At 38.4% G+C, this 24,157-nt stretch overlaps 1 protein-coding gene across 4 annotated transcripts in view; it reads right to left on the reverse strand.

Annotated features, from left to right (window-relative positions):
* SUGCT (succinyl-CoA:glutarate-CoA transferase) overlaps window positions 1–24,157 on the reverse strand; it is a gene marked incomplete at its 5' end in the record, with an annotated part of 694,779 nt that overhangs the window by 454,420 nt on the left and 216,202 nt on the right. For all 4 annotated transcript variants that reach the window (XM_079931161.1, XM_079931162.1, XM_079931163.1 and 1 more), the window contains one exon: window positions 10,174–10,245. In XM_079931161.1, coding sequence (XP_079787287.1) covers window positions 10,174–10,245 — 72 coding nt within the window. The remainder of the gene's footprint in view (window positions 1–10,173; window positions 10,246–24,157) is intronic.

A 24,157-nucleotide genomic window follows, 5' to 3' on the forward strand; every position in this document is an offset into this window, starting at 1 on the left:
CCACCAAGAGTGAACAAGTCATTTCAAGAAAAAGCAAGTGCCTTCACTAGATCACATGTTAAATTTATAAATGTGGCCTCGCCCAGAATACAGTGTAAGCTACACAAAAAACTACTCAGTGTTTGCGCTCAATGGTAACTGGGGTGCACTCATGTCTCCTTCTCTGAATATGACTTATTGGACCTCTTTTCTCTTTGAAAGTTGGTGTTAAATAGTGGGTAAAGTAATTATCCTTCTGTCTTCAACTATGCCAGCATTCAAAATGTTTCTAGAGAGACTGCTTCAAGAGCTGTGGTCATAACCATGCTTTAGGTGCTTGAAAGAGAATGCTGCCTGGGACAAAATGAAACAATGTAAGTGAAAGTGCTTGACATATTAAGCATTAAATAAATGTGAAATATTCCAAGTAGGTACTGTTTCTCCCCAAAGAGATAAGAAAGCATGTGTTTGTTCAAAAAAGAAGAATGGGAAAGAAGGGAGAATGTAGGGGAGGTTATCTACTTAACTTTCATTTCTTAAGGATATTCCTATTGGATATAGAATTCTGCAGTTACGGTTCTTTCCTTTCGGCCCTTTAAACATGTTGTGCCACTTCCCTCTGGGTTCTGCCGTTTCTGACAGGAAAGCTGCAGTCAACTGAGTCAGTGTTCCCCCAAATGTATCAACAATACGTCATTCTCTCTGGGTGCTTTCAAATGCTGTTTCTTGGTCTTTAGTTTTCAGCAGTAATATTTTGATGTACTTGGGCATGGATTTATTTGGATTTATCTTATTTGGGGTTTGCTGAAATTATTAAATCTGTATGTTTTTAATCTTTCACCAAATTTGGGAAGTTTTCAGCCATCGTTTCTTCAATGGCTTCAATTTTTTTCAGTCTGTTCTCTTCTCTCCTTCTGGGACTACAGTGACATAAATATTAGATTTTTTTGTTATTGTCCCACAGGTCCCTGAGTATCTGTTCTTTCTTTCATTTTGGGGAGGGGACTATCTTTTTTTCCTTTCTGATGTTCAGACTGAATAATTTCTATTTATCCATCTTCAAGTTCCTTGACTGTTTCCTTTGTCACCTCCATTGTGCTACTGAGCTCATTCAGTGAGGTGTTTGTTCCTGTATTTGGTGGTTGTATTTTTCAGTTCTAAAATGTTCATTTGGTTCTTCTTCAAATCTTCTATTTCTTTTCTGGACATTTCTACTTTTCTATTTATTTTAAGTGTCTGCGATGCTTGTTGGAGTATCTTTATAATGGCTGTTTTAAAGTTTTCATGAGTTAATTCCCACATCTGTATCATCTTGGCATTGGCATTTATTGATTGTCTTTTCTCATGCAGGTTCTGGTTCTTCATACGCTGAGTAATTTGGGATTGTATCCTGGACATTTTGAATATTATGTTATGAGCCTCTGAGTCTTGTTCAAATGCTACAGAAAATTTCTGTTGTTATTGTTTTTAGCAAGCAGTTCACCTGGTTAAGTTCAGTCTGCAAGTCCCAACTCACCTTCTATGTGCTTTGCTTCTACAGTCGGTTCAGTTTCCAAAGCCTTTGCAATTGCTTTTTGAACCTGTGCCCTACTTAATGGTCATGCTGCAACCTGGGAAGCTGTCTATTTGTTAATAGTTCTCAACATCGTCGGTGTCCTGATTAGGACCAGATCAATGCATGTGCAGCCCAGGGGTGAGCGCAGGGGTTCACAAACAACTTCAGGGATCCCTTTCTGAAGCTTTTCCCTCTCTGCAACCTCTTTCCGGTTCCCTAGAGCTCCCTCTAGTTACCCTACTCCCCAGCATACTTCCAGGGCAGAGGCCAGTCAGTGGAAGGGCAGAGGAAAAAGCATCAAGGACTCAGTCCTGTCTTTTGGGATCACAGCTCAGATACAAGAAAGGGCCCCTTCCTCGGAGTCTGGCTGCTGCTCACCCACCGCTGCCGCTACAGGACTGCTTGGAGGCTGGGGGGTGAGAAAACGAGAGGACAAAAAGGGAGGATGTCCACACTCTCTCTGACATTAGACTCCACTTTTATGCTCCCCGCACCAGGAATGAAGGGCATCTCCTGGAACTCAGCTCTGTTCCCTGGGGCCCACTCCCAGGTTTCAGGCTGTGTTCATGTAAAGGAATAATCAGAGGGAAAAACCGGCAAACATACTGCCAGTTTAGAGGTATTTCAAATTCTGGTATTCCTTCCCAATTTTCCTGCTATTACTTACTTTTCACAGTCCTCATACAGATGTTCCGTGCATTCTGTACAGGTTTTATCACTGTGTTCCGTGGGTGGGACAGGGAGAAATGTGCTTACTCCAGTTTACCCAGAAACAGAATCTCCACACCTAATTGCTAGAAAGACCATTTATTAAGTTCATGCTGTGAGCCAGGGACTGAACTAAGTGTTTTACTTATCTAATCTAACTTTTAAAAAACCCCAAAAGTTATATATTAGTATAGTTATGTATTATAACCTTCCTTTCATCATGAGGGCACTGATGCTTAGCAAAGACTAAGTGCCTTTTGCCAGAGATCACCTGACTGGTTCCAAGATTCACAGAATGCCCTAGAATTCAAATGTCCTCAGACCACCTGCTCTAAAATCAACTATAGGGCCTGTTAAAATTGAAGTTTCCCGTGCCCCACCTCACATACTAAGTCAAAATCTTTGGGACAGGGGCTCAAGGAGGTTTCCTATGCATGCTAAAGTTGAGAACCAATGTATATTGCCTCCAATAAAAGAAACTTTCAGTCTATATGACTTTTAAAAGGATGTCAGTGTATTTCAAATAGGAATGCCCATTAGTGTTGGCATCAATCAGCTTAGAATAGCTTACATGTGCTCATGTTCCCTACCCTTCCATATCATGTTAAGGGACATAAAATAGGGTTTGTTATAAGCCAAGGTTCACTTTATGTGCAAGAAGATTTTCTGAAGCCCAAGCCTTGAACCCAAAGCTCTTACTACCACTCTGATCCCTGACAGTAAGAGTATTCTAATAGGGCCCCTCCCAACGAAGGTATTAGTCAACCAGTATATCAAACTCTCTTTTGGAAACAGATTGGGCATAAGTAAATTCTACTCATTTGTCAAACAATACTGCCACATTTCTCCCCAGGAGGTAGAGCAGCCCTGTCTTTCATGATGGACTTTACGTGGCAAAAGAATAATTTTGATACGCTCATTGTCTAACTTGGGGTCCTCCACTTCTACAAGGCCAGCCTGAACTATAATACCCTCCGTAATAGATAGAGCTGAATAAAAAGTACCTAGAAAAAGCTCGCTTGCTATATATGGGAAGGGGGAGAACCTTGCATCAAATAAGGAAACAGATGATTTTTTTCCCTTAGAAAAGGTTTTTAGGACAAGTTTACATGTAAGGGTATAATTATGAAGGTGAAAAACTCAAATCAGATTGCAACGTTTGCTGAAGATGCCTAGTAAATGATGTAGATAACAGTAAAATCCTATACACATAAAACTTTTCTTCTGAGGATCTCAAAGAGTTTTATAGACATTGCCTTAATGGCTCATAACAGGGATTATCATTCCTAACTCACATATGGGAAAAACAAGGTCAAGTATGCCATTCTCCAAGGCCCTCTGCTAGTCTCCTTTTTAAAAAATGTGTCATAACACACCATAACAATAAGTCATATTTTAGTACTAAAACTGATGGCAAATATTCTGCTTTGATATAAAAATCTTTTTCAAAAAAAGTTCTTATGGATATTTATGAGGAAGTTCAAAAGTTTTAAATTGATCAGCAGTAATGAATCAAAAATAAAAAGAATTCAGTGCAGCTATTTTCAACAGTGAAGAATATATCAACCAGTAATTTCTACCCCCTCCCCACCCTGATTCTGGAGAGAGAAAACTCCAAAACATATGGCCCAGGAAGAAAATCTGTCCTTGTTTATAGCAATGAACTGGCTTTTACATCTCTGCAGCTAGAGTACGCAAATGACTTCACAGGCAACAGCTTCCGTATGTTTTATATTTTTAACATTGACCGTTCATAATAAAGGTTCTTTGATCCCAGATCAAATGTTTGAATCAATTTTCTCTACACTTACTCAGAGTCACCATTATAAAAGCTCCCCTCTTTCCCACCTCAGATGTTCCAGCCTTTCCTGCAACTGGAACTATCTCCATTTGTCACCTTCTCTGAGGTACTTCCCACCCCTTTGCTGTGGTTTTTAGCTGTGCTCGTTAACCTCTCATATGAAAGAGGCACAGCAATAAATAATTTTTGTACATAAGTTAACTGCAGTAAATAAGGTTCCTCTAAGGAATTCACAGGCATCTTTATTAAAACTGAAAGCTCATGGTACAAGGAAAAAGAAACCTTTCCCAACCAGTAAAAAATCCTCAACAGGTAAGGCCTTTCTCTACATGTAAGAAAAATAAACTTTTATATATATATATATATATACACACACATTTAAACTAGATTATTTGCCTGGGATTAGAACTCTAAAAAGTGAACTGAAAACTAAAGCCTTAAATAAAAACAAAAGACCAGAGTCTGGATAAATGATAAAAACATCAAATTGAAAAAAAATGTCCAAGCAAGGCTAAAAATTGAGAATATCTTCAACATAAAATTACTTTAAATAATTCCAAGGCCTTTATTTAAGGCCTTGTTTAGGAACAACATTTTTGTTTTCTTGTTTTTTTAGTTTTTGACTGTGTTGGGTCTTCATTGTTGCATGTGGGCTTTCCCTAGTTGCAGCGAGCGGGGCTACTCTTTGTTGTGGTGCCCGGGCTTCTCATTGTGGTGGCTTCTCTTGTTGCAGAGCACGGGCTCTAGGCCCACGGGCTTCAGTAGTTGTGGCACGTGGGCTCAGTAGTTGTGGCTCGCGGGCTCTAGAGTGCAGGCTCAGTAGTTGTGGCACATGGGCTTAGTTGCTCCCCGGCATGTGGGATCTTCCCGGACCAGGGATCCAACCTGTGTCTCCTGCACTGGCAGGTGGATTCTTAACCACCGCATCAGGGAAGTCCCCAGGAACAATATTTTTAACATGACAATTGCTAAAAACTTAAAACATGAATTTTGCAGAAAGGTACTCATTAAACAGACTAATTTGAAGAAAAAAATTAATTTTCTAGTGGTAAGAAAATAAATTTGGTAGTAGAATAACTATATTTGGGCCTAATTATATCTTGTGGGGTTTGAAAAAGGAGAAGAAAAAGAAAGAAGAGAAAAAAATCTTTTTCCTTCCATATCTTGGCTATTATACGTAATGCTGCAGTGAGCATAGGAGTGCATATATCTTTTCAAGTTAAGTGTTTTCATTTTCTTCAGATATATACCTTTAAGTGGAATTGCTGAATTGTATGGTAGTTCTATTTTTAACATTTGAGAAATCTCTATATTGTTTTCCACAGGGGCTATACCAATTTACAATCCCACCCACAGTGCAGAAGTGTTCCCTTTTCTCCACATCCTCACCAACATTTGTTGTTTCTTGTCTTTTTCATAATAGCCATTCTGGACAGGTGTGAGGTGAGATCTCACTGTGGTTTTTATTTGCATTTCCCTGATGATTTGAGATGTTGAGCACCTTTTTTTTTTTAACTTACTACTATTGGTTTATTATAAAGGATACAACTCAGGATTAGCCAAATGGAAGAGATGCACAGGGCAAGGTATGAGGTGGGAGGGTGCAGAGCTTCCATGCTCCACTACCCTCCCATCACCTTGCTGTCTTCACCAGAAGCTCTCTGAATCTTATAGTTCAAAGGTTTTCATAGAGCTCAATCTCCAGTCCCCTTTCCCCTTACTGGAGGTTGGTAGGTGGGGCTAAAATTTCTAACCCTCTAATCACTTGGTCTTCCTGGTGACCAACCCATCCTGGGGCTACCTAGAGACCCCACCCTAAGTCACCTCAGTAGCATAAACACAGGTGTGATTGAAAGGAGCTTGTTGTGAATAACAAAAAACACTTCCATCATTCAGGACATTTCGAGGGTTTTAGGAACTCTGTGTAAGAAATCGGGGACAAAGCCTAAGTATATTTTTGTATTTTACCACTTCATAGAAGGAGAAAGAAAAACCCACTTCTATCCTACCACCCAAATATGGTCTGTATTAGCATTATGGAATACTTCCAGGCTTTTTTGTGAATTTTGAGTACTATATTTATATTAGCATGGCAAACATTTTATGCTAATATTTATATTGAAAAAACGTATTGCTATTGCTTTATGAATGTCACTCAGATCTCATCTTAATGTTATTTCTTCAGAGAGACTTTCCCCTGACAACCCAGCCACTATTTTAACACAGTAGCCTATTTTAATTCTTGGCATGGCACTTACCATGGATCATTTTGGAGTTTTGTTTATTTATTTATTATCACTCTCCCACTGAGCATCTTTCATGTACCCGTTAGCCATCTATACGTCTTCTTTGGAAAACTGTCTATTCAGAACTTCTGCCCATTTTTTAATTGGATTGTGTGGGTTTTTGCTATTGAGTTATATGAATTCTTTACCTATTTTGGGTATTAACCTATAATCAGATATATGATTTACAAATATTTTCTGCCATTCAGTAGGTTGCCTTTTCATTTTGTCAATGATTTCCCTTGCTGTGCAGAATCTTATTACATTGATGTTGTCCCACTTGTTTATTTTTGCTTCTGTTGCCTTTGCTTTTGCCAATAAATCTTCACCAAGACTGATGTCAAGAAGCTTACCACCTATGTTTTCGTCTAAGGGTTTTATGGTTTCAAGTCTTATATTGAAGCCTTTATTCTATTTTGAGTTAATTTTTGTATATGATGTAAGATAGTGGTCCAGTTTAATTCATTTGCGTATGACTGTCCATTTCCCACCACTATTTATGGAAGAGATTGTCCTTTCCCCATTGTATATTCTTGGCTCCTTTGTCATAAATTAACTGACCACATATGAGTGAATTTAGTTTTGGCTCTCTATTCTGTCCCATTGATCTGTGTGTCTGTTTTTATGCTAATGCCATACTGTTTTGATTACTATAGCTTTGTAATATAGTTTGAAATCCAGGAGCATGATGCCTTCTCCCTATTTTTCCTTGTTCTTCTTTCTCAAGATTACTTTGGCTATTTAGGGTCTTTTGTGGTTCCATATAAATTTTATAATTGTTCTATTTCTGTAAAAAATGCCACTGGAATTTTGATAGGGATTGCACAGAATCTATAGATGGCTTTTGATAGTACTGACATTTTAACAGTATTAATTCTTCCAATCCATGAGGACAGAATATCTTTTCATAATATCTTTTCATTTATTTGTGTCTTCTTTAATTTCTTTCATCAATGTCTTACAATTTTCAGTGTATGGGTCTCTCACTTCCATGGCTAAATTTACCCCTAGGTATTTTATTCTTTTTGGTGCAATTGTGAGGTTGTTTTCTTAATTTCCATTTTTTATAGTTTGTTATTAGTGTACAGAAACACAATAGATTTTTGTATATTGACTTTTATATCATGCAACTTTGCTGAATTCATTTACTGTTCCAATAGATTTTTGGTGGAATCTTTAGGATTTTCTAACTATAAAGTCATGTAATCTGCAAGTAGAAGTAATTTTACTTTTTCCTTTCCAATTCTGATAACTTTTCTTTCTTTTCCTTGCCTGATTGCTCTAGCTAGGACTTCCAATTCTATGTTGAATAACTCTGGTGAGAGTGGGTATCCTTGTCTTGTTCCTGATCTTAGAGGAAAAGCTTTCAACCTTTCACCACGGAACATGATGTTAGCTGTAGGCCTGTTATATATGGCCTTTATTATGTTGAAATATGTTCCTTCTATACTTAATCTAAGAGTTTTTTATTATGAATGTTGAATTTTGTCAAATACTTTTTCTATGCCTATTGAGATGATCATGATTCCTTTCTTTCATTCTAATAGTATGATATATCACATTGATTGATTTGTGTGTGTTGAAACATCCTTGCCTCCCAGAAATAAATCCCACTTGATGATGGTGTAAGATCCTTTTAATGTATTGTTGAATTAAGTTTGCTAATATTTTGTTGAGAATTTTTACCTCTGTACTCATTAGGGACATTGGCCTGTAGTTTTCTTTTCTTGTGGTGTCCTTGCTGGGTTTGGTATCACAGTAATGCTGACCTTGTAATATAAATCTGGAAGTGTTCCCTCCTCTTCTTTTTTGGAAGAGTTTGAGAACAACTGGCACTAATTCTTCTTTGAATGTTTGGCAGAATTTACCAATCTGGTCCTATGCTTTTGTTTGTTAGGAGGTTTCTGATTACTAATTCAATCTCCTTACTAGTAATCAGTCTCTTCAGATTTTCTATTTCTTCATAATTCAGTCTTGGAAGGTTGTACATTTCTAGGAATTTATTCATTTCTTCTAGGTTGTCCAATTTGTTGGCATATAATTGTCCATAACAGTCCCTTGCAATCCTTTGTATTTCTGTGGTATCAATTATGACACCTCCTCTTTCATTTCTGATTTTTTTTTTGAACCTAGCTAAAGGCTTGTCAATTTTGTTTACCTTTCAAAGAACCAGCTCTCAGTTTCACTGATCTTTTCTATTGTCTTCTTAGTCTCTATTTCATTTATTTCCGCTCTGATCTTCGTTATTTCCTTCCTTCTACTAACTTTGTTTGTTCTTCTTTCTCTAGTTCCTTGAGGTGTAAATATAGGTTGTTTATTTGAGATTTTTCTTGTTTCTTGAGGTAGCCATCTATCGCTATGAACTTCCCTCTTACAACTGCTTTTACTGCAATCCATAAGGTTTGGTATGTTGTATTTCCATTTTCAGTTGTCTCAAAGTATTTTTTAAATTTCTTTTAATTTCTGCATTGAGCCAGTCATTTTTATAGTTGTATGTTGTTTAATCTCACACATTTGTGATTTTCCAGTTTTTTTCTTGTAATTCGTTTCTAGTTTCATACCATTGTGGTCAGAAAGGATGCTTGGTATGACTTCAATATTCTTAAATTTATTAAGACTTGTTTTGTGGCCTGACACATGATTTATCCTGGAGTATGCTCCATGGGTACTTGAGAAAGAATGTGTATTCTGTTACTTTTGGATGGACTGTTTTTATATATCTGTTTAGTCCATCTGGTCTAACTTAAGACCAATGTTTCCTTATTAATTACCTGTCTGGATGATCTATCCATTCATGTAAGTGGGGTAGTAAAGTCCCATACTATTATTGTATTGATGTTTAGTTCTTCCTTTAGCTCTGTTAATATTTGCTTTCTATATTTATGTGTTCCTATGCTGAGTGCGTAAATATTTACAAATGTTATATACTCTTGTTGGACTGACCCCTTTATCAGTATGCAATGCCCTTCTTTGTCTCTTATCACAGAAGTCTATTTTGTTGGATATAAGTATTGCTACCAGAGCTTTGTTTTGGTTTCCATTTGTATGAAATACTTTTTACATACATCCACTTTCAGTCTGTGTATGTCCTTACATCTGAAGTGAGTCTCCTGTAGGCAGCATACATATGGGTCTTGGGTTTTTATCTATTCATCTACTCCATGTCTTTTGAATGGTGAATTTAGTCCATTTACATTGATAGTAATTATTGATAGATATGTACTTATTGCCATTTTGTTAATTGTATTCTGATTGTTTTCTAGTTCCTCTGTTCCTTTCTTTTTCTCAGAAAAACAATCCTGGTATTAAAAATCCCTTTAAAATGACTTTTCCCTTTTTGTTTAGACTAGTAGACAGGTCAATTTTTAGCATAATTTAAGCTACTATGATTCTTCATTTAAAAATACAGCCAGAGGGCTTCCCTGGTGGCGCAGTGGTTGAGAGTCTGCCTGCCGACGCAGGGGACACGAGTTCGTGTCCCGGTCTGGGAAGGTCCCACATGCCGCGAAGCGGCTGGGCCCGTGAGCCATGGCCGCTGAGCCTGCGCGTCTGGAGCCTGTGCTCCGCAACAGGAGAGGCCAAAACAGTGGGAAGCCTGCGTACGCAAAAAAAAAAAAAAAAAAAAAAATACAGCCAGATACATCAATTTTACAAAACCAGAGTGCTAATTTAGACCCTATCCTTAGGATTTGTAAGCATAGAAAAAGCATACTTTTAGGTGCTAACACAGGGAGCCTTGAGTATAGACTTAGCAACATTGCTCTAAGCAAAACTGAATTTTCCTGGCTTTGTGCAAAATAAGTTGTTGCATATATTATCCACCCATCCCAAATATTATAGATTACCTTGCACACAGTAGCAAACTGTTGGTTATTTCCTGCTCCAACTACGAGATATCCATCCTTGGTTTTAAAAGCCTAAAATAAATACATACATACATAATTATATAATTTTACATATTGAGAATACCACAAAAATTGTCTTTAATTTTTCAAACTTTTATATAGAATCCTTGTTCTAAAGTAATGTTATTAGTTAAATCAATATCAACTAATTAGTATATTTTTCTCTTATATTTGCATAGTTGTCATTTGAGGTTTTCAAAGCACTTCCCATCTCTTCCACTAACTGTTATATCATTGGAAGCAGGGGGGAAAATGTGTGACTTAGAAAAATAAAGAAAATATTGGATTTTCATAACATCAAATTCTATATTCATTATAGTATGGATTAATGTTGGATTTTCCCCAAACTTTGTGTTTTGTTTGTTTCCAGTTTTTCTCATCGGGCAAAAAGAATGACGGTACATTGTTTTCTACAAAGCATACGAAGAATACATGGAAAAAAGGAAGGAAATAAGGGAGGGAGGAGAGAAGGAGGAAAGAAAGGAAAGTGGGGTGGAAGGAAGATGAGTAATGGAGCTATATTTTTCTCTTTGAAAATCTTAGATATAAATTTTTGGGTAATTTTCACTTTCTAGTAAGTGAAAAATGACACACCTGGACCTCGTGTGGCCTTATGTATCTGAGAATGCCTGTTCCTTTTAGGAGACATGGTCATTTGGTAAAAGCCAGAGACATATTAGTGACTGATACCCCCACCTCCCATAGCCTTAGCCCCATGGAGTACTTTGCAGCCTCCCTGATCCACATTTGATCACAGTGATGGTCGGAGGAAACAAATTTTACCCTCAGAAGGCCTCATTCCTGCTTTCTTTAAGTAAATGAGTTGCTTTAGTTTCCTCTCTATGTAAAACTTGCTCTGTATCTTCAACTACTTTTTCTTCACTTACTCCTGCCTCTGAGAAAGATAACTCCTATCTTCCTTGGCACATCTTACTCCTAGGCTAATGACCTTAGTTTTACCTTCACTCACATCCTTCAGAACCCTGCTCAATTAACTTTTATGTCTTCATTTCCACTGGATCCTTTTCTTCTGTTTACATGTAAGCTCGTGCTTACACTAAAAATATTAGAAATAAAATAAAATTTGGGGCTTCCCTGGTGGTGCGATGGTTAAGAATCCACCTGCCAATGCAGGGGACACGTGTTCGAGCCCTGGTCCAGGAAGATCCCACATGCCGCGGAGCAACCAAGCCCGTGCGCCACAACAACTGAGCCTGTGCTCTAGAGCCTGCATGCCAAAACTACTGAGCCCGCAAGCCTGGAGCCCATGCTATGCAACAAGGGAAGCCACTGCAATAAGAAGCCCATGCACCGCAATGAAGAGTAGCCCCCACTCACCGCAACTAGAGAAAGCCCGTGCATAGCAACAAAGACCCAATGCAGCCAAAAATAAATAAATAAAATAAATAAATTTTTTAAATAAATAAATAAAATAAAATAAAATTTGCATCAATCCCGACACCCCTCTCAAGCTATCTTGAAATTTTCTCCCTTCCCTCTATCTCTAAATAATATTAAAGTGCCAGTTCTTCACCAACCACCACATTCCAATGCCCTTTGTCATCAGGATTCTTATCCTAACACTACACTGAAATAATTCTTTCTTGACCCCTCTGTATTATTTGGTACTGTTAACCATACCCTCCTTCAGGAAAGTGTCTTGTCTCTAGGCTTTGTCTGGGTTCATCTCCAATCTCTCTGACATGTTTTCCACATGCCCCTTTTACAGGATTATCTTCTCCTAACCTTCAGCATTACTTAAGCATCTGTATTTGGTCTTTTACTTCACTGGCTTCTTATGGTAGCCACTAGCCACATGTGAGTATTAAATTTAAATAAACTAAAATTAAATCAGCCAGTCACAAAAGACTACAAATTGTGATTCCATTTATACGAAATGTCCCAAATGGGCAAATCAATGGAGACAGAAAGATTAGTGCCTGCCTAGGGCTGAGGAAGTTGGGGAAACTTGGAAAGTGACTGCACTAGTACCGGCTTTCTTACTGAGGCAATGAAAATGTTCTAAAATTCACTGTGGTAATGGCTGCACAACTCTGTGAATGCACTAAAAACCACTGAATTGTACAGCTTCAATGGATGAATTGTATGGTGTGTGAATTATATCTCAATAAAGCTGTTATTAAGAAAAATTAAGTTAACAGTTCAGTTACACTGACATACTAGCTACATGTCAACCATTCAATAGCTATATGTGGCTAGTGGCTGCCATGTGAGACAGTCCAGATAGAAAACATCACAGAAAGTTCTGTAGTACAGTGCAGGTAGACTCAGTTGGTTGACTGTATTTTTTTTCTTTTATTCTTCCTATACACTATGTGGTATCTGAAGAATTGGAGGCAATTAATAAATGGTTATAAAATGTTAACAAATCACTCAAATGGTTGCTTCCGTATAATAGAGTTGTGGCTAAAATGGATCTCAAGCAAAACACTATAATCGGGTTTTATTCTATTTACATTTTTGCTTGATTTGGAAATTAATGCTACTGAGATATTACATGAACCATTTTAAATGTTTGTATTCCCTTATCCACCAGGCAAGGGAATATAAAAGCAAAATTAGTGTTATACCTAATGCATTAGTGTTTCTTAAACTGCAGAAAGGAGGTCTACAACACAGTTATGGCGGAGGACAAGGATTTTGAGCAGAGATGTCTCAACAAACCACTGATAATTACGAAGTTACACGGGTTGTTTGTTGGCTTTCTTTTTTATGGGGAAAGGTGAGTTGGGGAGTGGATAAGTAATGTGAAGTAACAACGTGTGTTGCCAAGTATAACATGAAGAAAGGTTTTCAAAATTTTGGATCAGTGACATGTTCAATGAGTTTACATTTTGGGGGGTGTTCATTTCCTTTTAATTAATAAAGAAGTGCCTGTTTCTTCCTTAAGCCTGAACCATAACATGAAACATATTTTTACCAATATAATTTTTTTTTAAATTTTAAGCAGAGGTAATTAGTTAATGACCATTGGAAAGTAAATACTGAATAGCAGCTCAGCCACCAGGATATAATTAGACTAAGGCTCACCAAGTAGATTTATTAGGATGAAGGTAAGATTATGAGTTCTTTACATGATTATTTGTTCCCTGTTATTATTGCTACAGTGTTTATTTAATAACTATATTTTAAATAAGAATTTTAAAGTACTATATTTTGCTATATACTGAATGTTTATATCCTCCGCAAATTCATATGTTGAAATCCTAACCCCCAGTGAGATGGTATTAGGAGCAAGAACACAGCCATCTCCAAACCAGGGAGTAGAGGCCTCACAAGACATCATATCTGCCAGCACCTTGATCTTGGACTTCCTAGCCTTGAGAACTGTCAAGAAATAATGAAATAAGAAATAAATGTCTGCTGTTTTAGCCACCCAGTCTATGGCATTCTGTTATAGCATCCCAAATGGACTAAGAAATTGGTACTGAGAAATGGAGTGCTGTAGCAAATACCTAAAAATGGGGGAGCAGCTTTAAAACTGGGTAATGGGTAGAAGCTGGAAGAGTTTTGAGGTGCATGCTAGAAAAAGTCTGCATTGCCGTGACTGGACTCTTAGGGGCAATTCTGTTGAAAGCTCAGAAATAAAAGAGAGTTAGTTGTAGAGAAAGCCTCAATCTTCTCAGAGAATACCTAGGTAATCCTGAACAGCATGCTGGGCGTAAAATTCATATTGATGAGGTCACAGAAATGAAGAACATGATACTGGAAACCGGAAGAAAGGTGATCTTTGTTATGAAGTGGCAAAGAACTTAGCTGAATTGTGTTCATGTTCTAGCGTTTTGTAGAAGGTAGAACTTGCAAGTGACGAAACTGGATATTTAACTTAAGCTATTTCTAAGCAAAATATTGAAGGTGCGACTTGGCTCCTCCTGACTGTACAATATAAATAAATATAAATATAGTGCAAGTTAAAGACAAGCAAAGAGGAAGCAGAAATGAAAGATTTGGAAAATTCTCAGCCCATCAATACTGTAAAAAATGAGAAAGTATGGTCAGAAGGAAACACTAAGGGGATGGCCAAGTGACCGTTTAAGGAGATGTCCTTCAGTAGGTGAATGGGTAACGCACTGTTATACGTCCAGAAAATGGAATATTTTTCAGCACTAAAAAGAAGTGAGCTATCAAGCCATGAGAAGACACGGAGGAACCTTAAATGCATATTACTAGGAAGCTAATCTGAAAAGGCTACATACTGTATGATTCTCAACTATATGAAAATCTGGAGAAGGCAAAACTATGGACAGAGTAAAAAGATATCAGTAGTTGTCAGAGACCGTGGGGAGGGAAAGATGAATATGCAGAGTATAGAAAATTTACAGGGCAGTGAAAATACTCTGTATGATACTATAATGGTGGTAAGTGTCATTTGTCTAAATCCATAGAATGGACAACACCAAGTGTGAGCCCTAATGTAAACTATGAATTTTGGATGATTATAGTATGTCAATGCAGTTATACCAATTTTACATGTGGAGGCTGTGCATGTGTAGGGGGAGGAGATATATGGGAAATTTTCTATACTTTCTGTTCAATCTGGAACCTAAAACTGCTCTAAAAAATTAATTTAAAAAAAAAGAAAAGCAAGAAGCATCCTCGTGGTGATGATAACGTTCTGTATCTCAATGTCAATATCCTGGTTGTGATATTGCACTAGAGTTTTGCAAGATGTTACCAATGGGATAAACTGAGTAAAGGGTACACAGGCTCTACCTCTACTATTTCTTAAAATACATGTGAATCTACGATTATTTCAAAGTTTTTCTTAATTAATTTTTTTTAAAAGATGATGGCATATTAGATTAGGGCCCCGACAACAGAGGAGGAAGAAAATGGGTTCAAGAAATATTTAGGTGGTAAAATGTACGCATTTGGTAATGACTTGACTATGATGGTTAAGAGTTGAAGGCTGAGGAAGAAGAAGGTGTCATGGGTAACATTTAGGATTCTGAGGAACTTTTGAGATACTCCAGTGGAAATTTCAAGTGAGCAGGACTTGGGGACCAGATGAAAGGCTGAACTGTAGATAAAACTTGGGAGTCACTGGCTTATAATCTATAAGTGAAGCTATCACGTAGATGAAGTCATTTAGGAAGAGAGTTCAGACTGTAGAGCAGGAAATAAAGGGAGCCAAGGGATAATCTGAAGGTCACCCCCATTTGAAGCCCAGGCAGAAGAGGAGTTAGCCAGGGAATAAGATGAGGACTGAAGAATGCCCACAAGGTGGGCAACTCAGCAAGTGCTGTGCTGGTGTCACAAAGTGGACAGAATGCAGTTTGAAACGGATCAAGGATTAAGGAACAGTTACGGAGATGGAGAGAGAACATGTGAACATCTGTTTGAGAAGTCTGGCTGTGAAGGGGAAGAATAAGCAAAAGACTGAGAACACAGGATGGGCATGGGTGCAGATACAGGTCCCCGTGATGGTCTGGTGATGGGAGGTTGAGGAAGTTCCCAGTGCTTCTATTTGCTTGTGAACTAAGGGGTGAAGTCATCAGCTGAGAGCAGCGTTGGGATAAATGAGACTGGAAGACCAAAAAGAGTGGAGACGTTCTGATGTATCATTGAAGAGAAAGGGACAGAAAACTGGCAAGATAAGCATAACTGGAATGCTGAAGTGCTGAGAGCCCAAATGAGTGACTTTCTCCATCGTCTCTCAGTTTCAGACATAGAATAAATGGATATTTGCATTCTCTAGCGTTTTGTCAGATGGATATGACAAAAGATACAGGTGTAGGAAAAGTAGAAAACTAGCCAGAAGGTTATTGAACCATGAGCTATGGACTATCTAGATACGGAAGAAGGTGGTAGAGATAGGAGGAGGTTATGGATAGGGCAAAGGGAGAGGTGTCAGTGGATAAGAAATCCTGATGAAGTCAAAGACCAACCATAGTGGGAGTAGTTGAACATGCACAGTGGAAGACAGGAGACTATATGGATGGTCAAAATGTAAAACGCTTCATTTAGTGTTTACTGAAGCGAAGCAGTTTCAATGTGAAGTGAGAGCTACAGTGTGAGGCAACTAGAATAGTTGCTGATAAAAGGTTAAGGACTCAATAAATATCATTATTATTAAATAGTTACTAATATGCTGGTTCCTACATAAAAGGAACTCCCTAGTGCATTCTAACCCTTTGGATCTTGATTCCTGGGCCCTTATCCACTCTGCAAACTCTCTTACCTCATTGCCTTGGTCACCTCACTCCCCATACCAGGCAAGATTAGTGACCACATGCTATGCACACACACACCTCTAGCAGGTTTTCCATCACAGGGAGAACTCAAATCAAAAGCATCAGACTGGCCCACAAACACTCAGGGCTGGGATGTTTCTCTTGTAAAGAATTTAAGCCTCTGGGGCTTCCCTGGTGGCGCAGTGGTTGAGAGTCTGCCTGCCGATGCAGGAGACACGGGTTCGTGCCCCGGTCCAGGAGGATCCCACATGCTGCAGAGCGGCTGGGCCCGTGAGCCATGGCCGCTGAGCCTGTGCTCCGCAACGGGAGAGGCCACGGCGGTGACAGGCCCGTGTACCGCAAAAAAAAAAAAAAAAAAAAAAATTTAAGCCTCAAGAGGAAAGAAACAATTGCTTCTGCATGAAATGATGAGAGAAAGGGCAGCAAGTGTCTGTAGTTTTGAAAGGACAGGCCAACACCAAGCCTTTCCTCAGAGGAGACCAGATTTCATTATTCCTGAGAAAATAAACACCTCTCATTGTGAGCTGTGCTTATTCAAGGGTGACAAGTTGCACTGGTAGGGAGACCACACAAATTGCATGGTTCTCTTCACATTCTAGTCATAATCAACCCGGACTTCTAGAAGTTCTGCATCAACTCAATATATTATCAGACGATCAAATGGGAAAAGGAAAACAGGAACTTCCTCCGTCACCCTCTCAAACTACTGTATCGGTGCATCAGTATTCTCTCTGATCTAAAAAAGGTACATACAGTTGGTAGTGTGTCTACTTCAAAAACAAGAGCACCAACTTCAAACCCTCCTGGAGCTACTTAATTTTTAACAAGATTTTCTTCCACAAAAGGTAACCATTGCTAAACGACTTCATCACCCACTGGAAAGAGACATTCCATGAAGTTTAACTCATGGCCATGAGAATGTTTTCTGGAATGTCAAGAAGTTATGACTTTGGGTCTGTGCTAGTACATCGTGACAAATTTAGAGCACTATTTCCTACCACTAACAGTTCAGTTCACCTTATGGCTGAGCCAGATGGCAATGAGACACAAACTGCTTACAGCTCAAGAACAGTGTCATCTATGGGACGGAACTGTGCAAAGTGGTAAAGGAGCCCGGGAGGCCCTAATTTCACCTACTACCTACTTCTCTACACATTTTTTCATGGGGAATAAGCAGTTTTGAACACCCATTTCTGAATACTAAATACAAGCCCTTGTCCTGAATTCTAGAATAGCTTTGAAAGCAATATTATGTACTGATTTCCTGCCACCCCAGATCCAGGTCAGGATTTTCCAATACCATAGGAAGTTTGAATGTTCCTTGAGCTCCTTCAAATCAATTAAATCCCATTTCAAATAAAAAATATTTAGAATTTTCAATCACTCATTATTTGATACTAGGTGTGCAGGCAAGGGCAAGAAAGGAAATGGAAACTGTCCTATTTTGCATCTTCTTCACAAATTATCAGTGGATATTATTTTTCTTAAAAAAGAAGTCCTTTGTGAGGAAAGCCGGCTGTTATTCAAGAAGGCAGCCATCGTGTATCTTGGACACAATGTACAATGGCACACGGGGTTGCTTTTCCTGGAAAGTATGGGTTAGAAACCAGTTTTGATGATTCTGAGTTGACTGTTTTATAAATTGATTGTTTTAAGCCAGATTGTTTGGAAGAGCCTGCCAAAAGCACCTACTATTTAACGGAAAGTAACAAAAATTTCTGGACAAGAGTCCACACTGATTTTTCAGGAGCACTTCAAGGTAAAAATTCCTTGACTGTGTTAAGCATTTTCTAAGTGCTCTTTGTTTTATCTCCAACGTGTTACAACAGTCATAGTTCCGTACTAGTTATGTACCATACATGAGAATATCATTTCTGACAATGAGCCTACATTTATCTAAGACTAGTTAAAAGCATTCATAGGCTAGAACTTTATTCAGGCTGTCACCATAACAGTTCACCTTCAAGCAAAAAATATAGCTAGAACAGAATATTAACCACAGTTACAATAACAATATTATTGTAAAGTGGATTATAGAGTGGATTGCCAATAAGATTTTTGAAACATATTTTAACTCCATCATGTCTCAAGATTTATCAATGACAAAATGTAAGGCACACACGGTGCGACTGGGATTAGGGGAGAGGCCTGACATTAGACCTCCCCACTAGACCTGAAGAGGCACTGGGGTACCGGTCCAGTTGAAAGTGGAATTTCAGCCCAGAGTATAGAAAGTGTGAATAAGCATGGCTTAGGAAGGCATTCAGCCAGATAAAGTATGGGGGTATAGGAAGGGAATGGAGTAAGAAATTTTGACAGACTAATTCTTGAAAGTCTGACAGTAGGCAGTCGGCTCCTGAGATTTATAGGCAGAGGCTGCAGGATCCCAGTTATGGGAATGAGGTTCAGAGACTTGCCTCCAAATTCCCACATGAAGAATTGTGAAAGAAAGCCAAAGGGTGGAGGGATAGTAACCAGGTAGTTAACTAGATGAGAACCTCAGAGAATATAAGCAAAAGCAGAAGCCCAAGCCTTTGAACAAAGACATATGAAGCAATGGCAGTGACATCAGGTGAGCATGGGAGCCTGGCTGGCAGATAAGAACTTAGAGCCTGCTGCAGCTACACCAAGCATCTAGGACAATATCTGGCATAACAGAAGCTTAATACATTTTATTAAATCAAAGCCGATGTATTAATGCTCGATCACAGCAAACCAAGCAATTCAAGAAATACTAGACAGTATACAAAAGGCTTGCTGGCAAAACTAGGAAACGTGAAGTAGGAAAGAGGAGGAAGTGTCAGGGACCCAAAGGTGAGGACTCACTGAGAATGACAAACATGCTCAGAATTGATTCCCACAACAAACTTCCTTATTCACAGGTTATTGCCTAAGTTTAAGGGTGAAGATAAGTTTAAAGGGAGATGGAGACTATAATTCCATTAGGAGTTCCGGATGTATCCTGTAGTTGGAACAATGCAAGACTCAGTCCCCCTAATTAAGCACTTATTCATTCTACCATGGTCAAAATTTTGCCCATTCACAAGACAGCCCTCCCATTTTCAGAAGCCATTTAGTTGGCCTGAAAGATCTCTTCCTTTACCTCCCTAACACTCAAAGCCAAGGGTTTGTTAACCCATTGCGGTGTTTGGAGGCAAGGAAGTTGTTATCCTATAGGATGGTGAGGAGAAATCTCCTAGCATCTCACCACAGGGCAGGACCATCAAAGATGCATTCATACCGCCACCACCTCCAACCATCAATTCCATCATCATCTCCCCAAACCGGTACCCATAGCAGATGTTGCTGTGTAACTCTGGCACTCTGTCTTGAAGCATATAGGATCAGCCTTAGTATTCTTTCCAACAAATAACCCAGATAGCTACTACCAAATAATTGAACATTAACTGGAAGTAAAATTTCTTTTGCATCCAAATATAAAATGGGTTCCTGTACAGAGGCTTGGAATCTAAAGTATACAGGTTCGCAATACATCTTTGGGCTTGGCCCAAAGATCATGGGAAGAACTAATGGCTACTCAACTTATGCAGTGAAGAATAAGTGCTTATGGTAAGGCCCGGCTGACTCACAGGAACAAGTGAAATGTAGTCCTCATGGGATAACCAAGTATCTTAAACAAGTCAACTCCAGGGTCCGAAGAAGCTTAGAGGAAGGCTCCATTTTAAATATTTATAGACATCTCTAACTAAGGAAAGTGATGGAAAAGGTGGTAGGCTGCAAGCAGCTGGCAGGACCTTGATGAGATGGCCACATTCCAGGATCTGAACCAGTTCTTTAAAGGACTCATTCCTTCTTCTGTGTGATCAGGACCTGGGAGCCTAACCCAGGCCATCTGTCATGCATGTGAGATTAAGGAAGAGACCAGAATGATGAATTGCTACTGTAGTGAGAAATAACTATATTAGAGGCCAGAATCTTTGAAGACTAAATGATCAATGAATTCTCTCCCTGGGAAGCTAAAAATCAAAAGGCAAAATTAACAGAATTGAGCATGGATTAATTGTTTCTTGTCTCAAGTCCTTATGAATCTGGAAACAGTGAAGCCTGAATCTGTCGATGGAAAGGTCAGTAGACCCTTCTGTGTGTGCCTCTAAGAAGAAGGGAAAAACGAGCCCAGGCTTTTCAGCAGAGGGAGTCATGCTGAATTGCTAGAGGACTGAAGTCTCAAAATGTACCTCAACTATTTCCATTTCATGACATACAAGAAAAAACAATATGTACTCTGAATATTATTCTGTACATTCCTGTTTCAATCACTGCTGACCCAAAAGCGCTGGACTCACTCACATGGGCACATACACCACAAGTGAGGTCATGGGAGTGTTATGCAAGGTTCTTTTGCATCAAAATTTAGACCAACTAGGAAGTTGTCCCTTCCAAAGTAATTTAACATCAGAGCCATTAGAAGCATTCTTCCAAAACAACCTGAAAAAAATTTTTCAGTAAGTCCTTCCAGTAGGTCAAAAGGTGAAGAAAGCAATAATTCTTTTCTCATCTCCATAACCACTTAAGAAAAGGTATTTGGTATTTCTATGACCCCTGCCAACATTAACAGGTCATATTAGCTAAAAGGTCAGGGGTTACAGGAGATTGTTTTATTTCAGAGTTTATTCTCTGTTTGAATAATTGTTTCATTTCAGTTCCTCTGGGATTCATGCTCTGTAAATAAAGATGGGAGCTAGTTAAGCACTTTTATGCATAATAGAATGTGCTGGAAATAATTTACCATTGCTTGTCTTCTCAAACACTAAAATTCTTCATCCCAATTACGGTAAATGTTTAATTTGCACTCCTCCCTCAACACCCCCGAAGCAGCAGCTCTGTACATGGCGTGACCGACCACTCCTCATCCCTGGTTGACGAGACTCACGTGGGTATTACTCCCAAGCCAGCCAATCGATTCACCGATCAGGAATCAATTATATCAGCTTGACAATTCAAAAGGCCACTTGGGGGTGGGGCTGGAATGACCATATAAGGCTTAAGTAATTAAGTAAGAAAGCCTCAGAAAGACTAAAACTGAGACAAAAGACGAGACTACACCAAAGAAACAGACAAGGACTAAGCAACTGCCGCACGCCCGATGGCATCCTGATTCTCATGAAATGGAACTGTACTTTCCTTTCTGCAAAATCTCTGTAGCTTTACAATAGCCTCCCCTTATCCACCCCCCCCATCCCTGTTTATGAGTTAGTTTGACTGCATTTCTGCTTGTTAGAACCAAAAAAGATTTCATCCTAGATTTCCTAAACTGTGCTATAGGATGCAAATTCAGGGTCGGTATCTGACTGAAGTTCTCCTGCACACTGGAGTTTGGGGGAGTAGTGAACAAGAAGGCTGGGTCTATATCTTATGGACTTATGATCTGTTTGCTCCACACAGGGCCTGACATATAGCAGGATCTCATATTTATTTGAAAATGGATTTTTACAGAAGATTTTAAGCCAGCATTTCCCAAATTAGTTTCACAAAACACTGTTCCGTAGGGTGTTAATAACAATGTTCCCTCTGTTTTTCTCTCTCAGCACCACACACACAAAACTTTTCTTCACTTGAATAAGTTTGAGAAATGCAAGCTCAACAGCTTTTTTACTCTACTCTTCAAAACCCTTAATGTGCTAGCAAATTTATGAATCTCCAAAAGGGGCCTAGAATTTTAAAAAAGGAGTTTGCCAAATTAGTTTGATCATGAAACTCTTTTGGTAAGAATGCCAATTAATTTTTCCCAGAAGAGTGTTCCACAGAAAAGTTTAAAAAGGGCCAGGCAAACTGTCAGGCCTATACAGGAGCAAGGACCCTGCTGACATCCAGAAGAATCTATAGAGTGTGACCTTTCATTTTCTTCAGTGTTGTTTCACAAATTAACTGATATATTTAAAGTGTGATTTAATATTATCCCCTAAAGAATAAACTATGTTTGCAATTTTATATAAGTCCCTAAATGAAGGCTTTGGCTAAACGCCAAGAGAATACTGATTTATTTTGCCTTAATCCATATTTTCCATCCAATAAAGTTCCGTTTTTTAAATATGATAGCTAATTATTTAGACAGGGTGTCTTTTAAAAAATGATCATGAAATCTCATTCATCAGGTGTTCTGAGAAGAAAATGACATTTGCGAAGACCAAATAGTTTAAGTTCTTCAGGAACCTCCCTCCACATGTTGTTCAATTAATACTCAGTTTTTAATTACGTAACTATATATAATAAATTATTCTGCTCTCAGATAGTAGTCCGTCTCTGCTTCCATTCCCTACCATTCATTCATTCCTCCCTTCCTTGCCTGGGATGGCTCCTATTCAGCACTTCACCAAATCTACTCTCAACTGACATCTTAATCACAACATTTTTTTCTCAAAGTCCTCACTTTTTTTGATCTCCTTGCCCTTCCTAACCACCTTCTCCTGTTTTACCCTGGAGAGAAACTATGCAATCTTACTTCCTTCCAATCCAATTCCTCCTACTCTGTGGGATTTCTGTGCTTTTCTCCTCAGTCTCTTTCTTCTCCTTCAGCTCTGTGATTGAACCATGACTTCTACAGGAATTCTCTTTGTAACACTGACCCACTTCCAAATTCTTGTCCTAAATTTTTCAAAGTTGGTAATCAAAACTGAACCACTTAACTACCATCTAAACCAGGACTGTGACAGGTCAGAAAAGCCCCTTGGGAAACCATCATAAAGCTGGAACACATAAAGGGTAAAAGTGTAATGAGAAAGACCCATTCATGAGAAAAGGTGGGAGGAAAAAAGACTTCCCTGAATAATCCGAATCATGGCTTTTCCTTAAAGAGGTTCAAATCTATCACTAGGGTCTGAATAGCGAAAGCCAAAAAAATGGTCCCTGCTTTCCATTAGGTCCCTTAGGGTGTCATGCAAGAAGTAAATACAAACTCTATTCAGAAGAACACCCTCAACCTAAATTGAAAAGGATTTACACTGAGATAGCCCAATTATCTTTGAGCCCACAATCCAACATTACCCAATATACAAGGAAATAAGCTACTATGAGCAGGAGTTGGCAGAAACAATAAAGAGCAGAATCAGAATCACAAGATCTTCAACTAATGGTGTTTCCAGATAGAAAACATAAAATAACCATGGCTAAAATGTTTTTTAAAATGAGGGGTAGATTCAAACATATGAGAAAAGTATAAGTTACTCTCAAAAAAGGTACATTTTTTAAAGAACAAGAAAGAATTTTTAAAAATAAAAATATAATTGATATTTAAAACTCATTGGACAGGTTACAGAGCATATCAGAAAGCTGAAAGGAGAACTGCTGCCTGGAATAGAGGTTTTTAAAAATTAGCTAGAATTCATAAAAAAGAAGAGATCAAAAACATAAAAGTGATATTAAGAGACAAGGAGGTTAAAATTAAAGCATCCAAATGGAGTTATAAATGGAGAGAACAGAGAAAATGAGGGAAATGCTATATATGAAAAGATAATGCCTGAGAATTAATTCTGTAAACTCAATGGATCCCAAGTGGAACAAAGAAGAAGAAACGTACATCTAGATAAACCATAATAAAACTGAAGAATATCAAAGACAAAATAAGAATGTTAAAATCATCCAAATAAAAAGATAATCTGTCCTTTTTAAGAATGTCATTTAGATCGGTAGCAGAAACCTCTATAGCAATAATAGAAGTCAGGTGATAATTCTGAGATATAATAACAGGCAAT

This window comes from Stenella coeruleoalba, assembly GCF_951394435.1.
Source record: "Stenella coeruleoalba genome assembly, chromosome: 9".
Taxonomy (NCBI): Eukaryota; Metazoa; Chordata; class Mammalia; order Artiodactyla; family Delphinidae; genus Stenella; species Stenella coeruleoalba.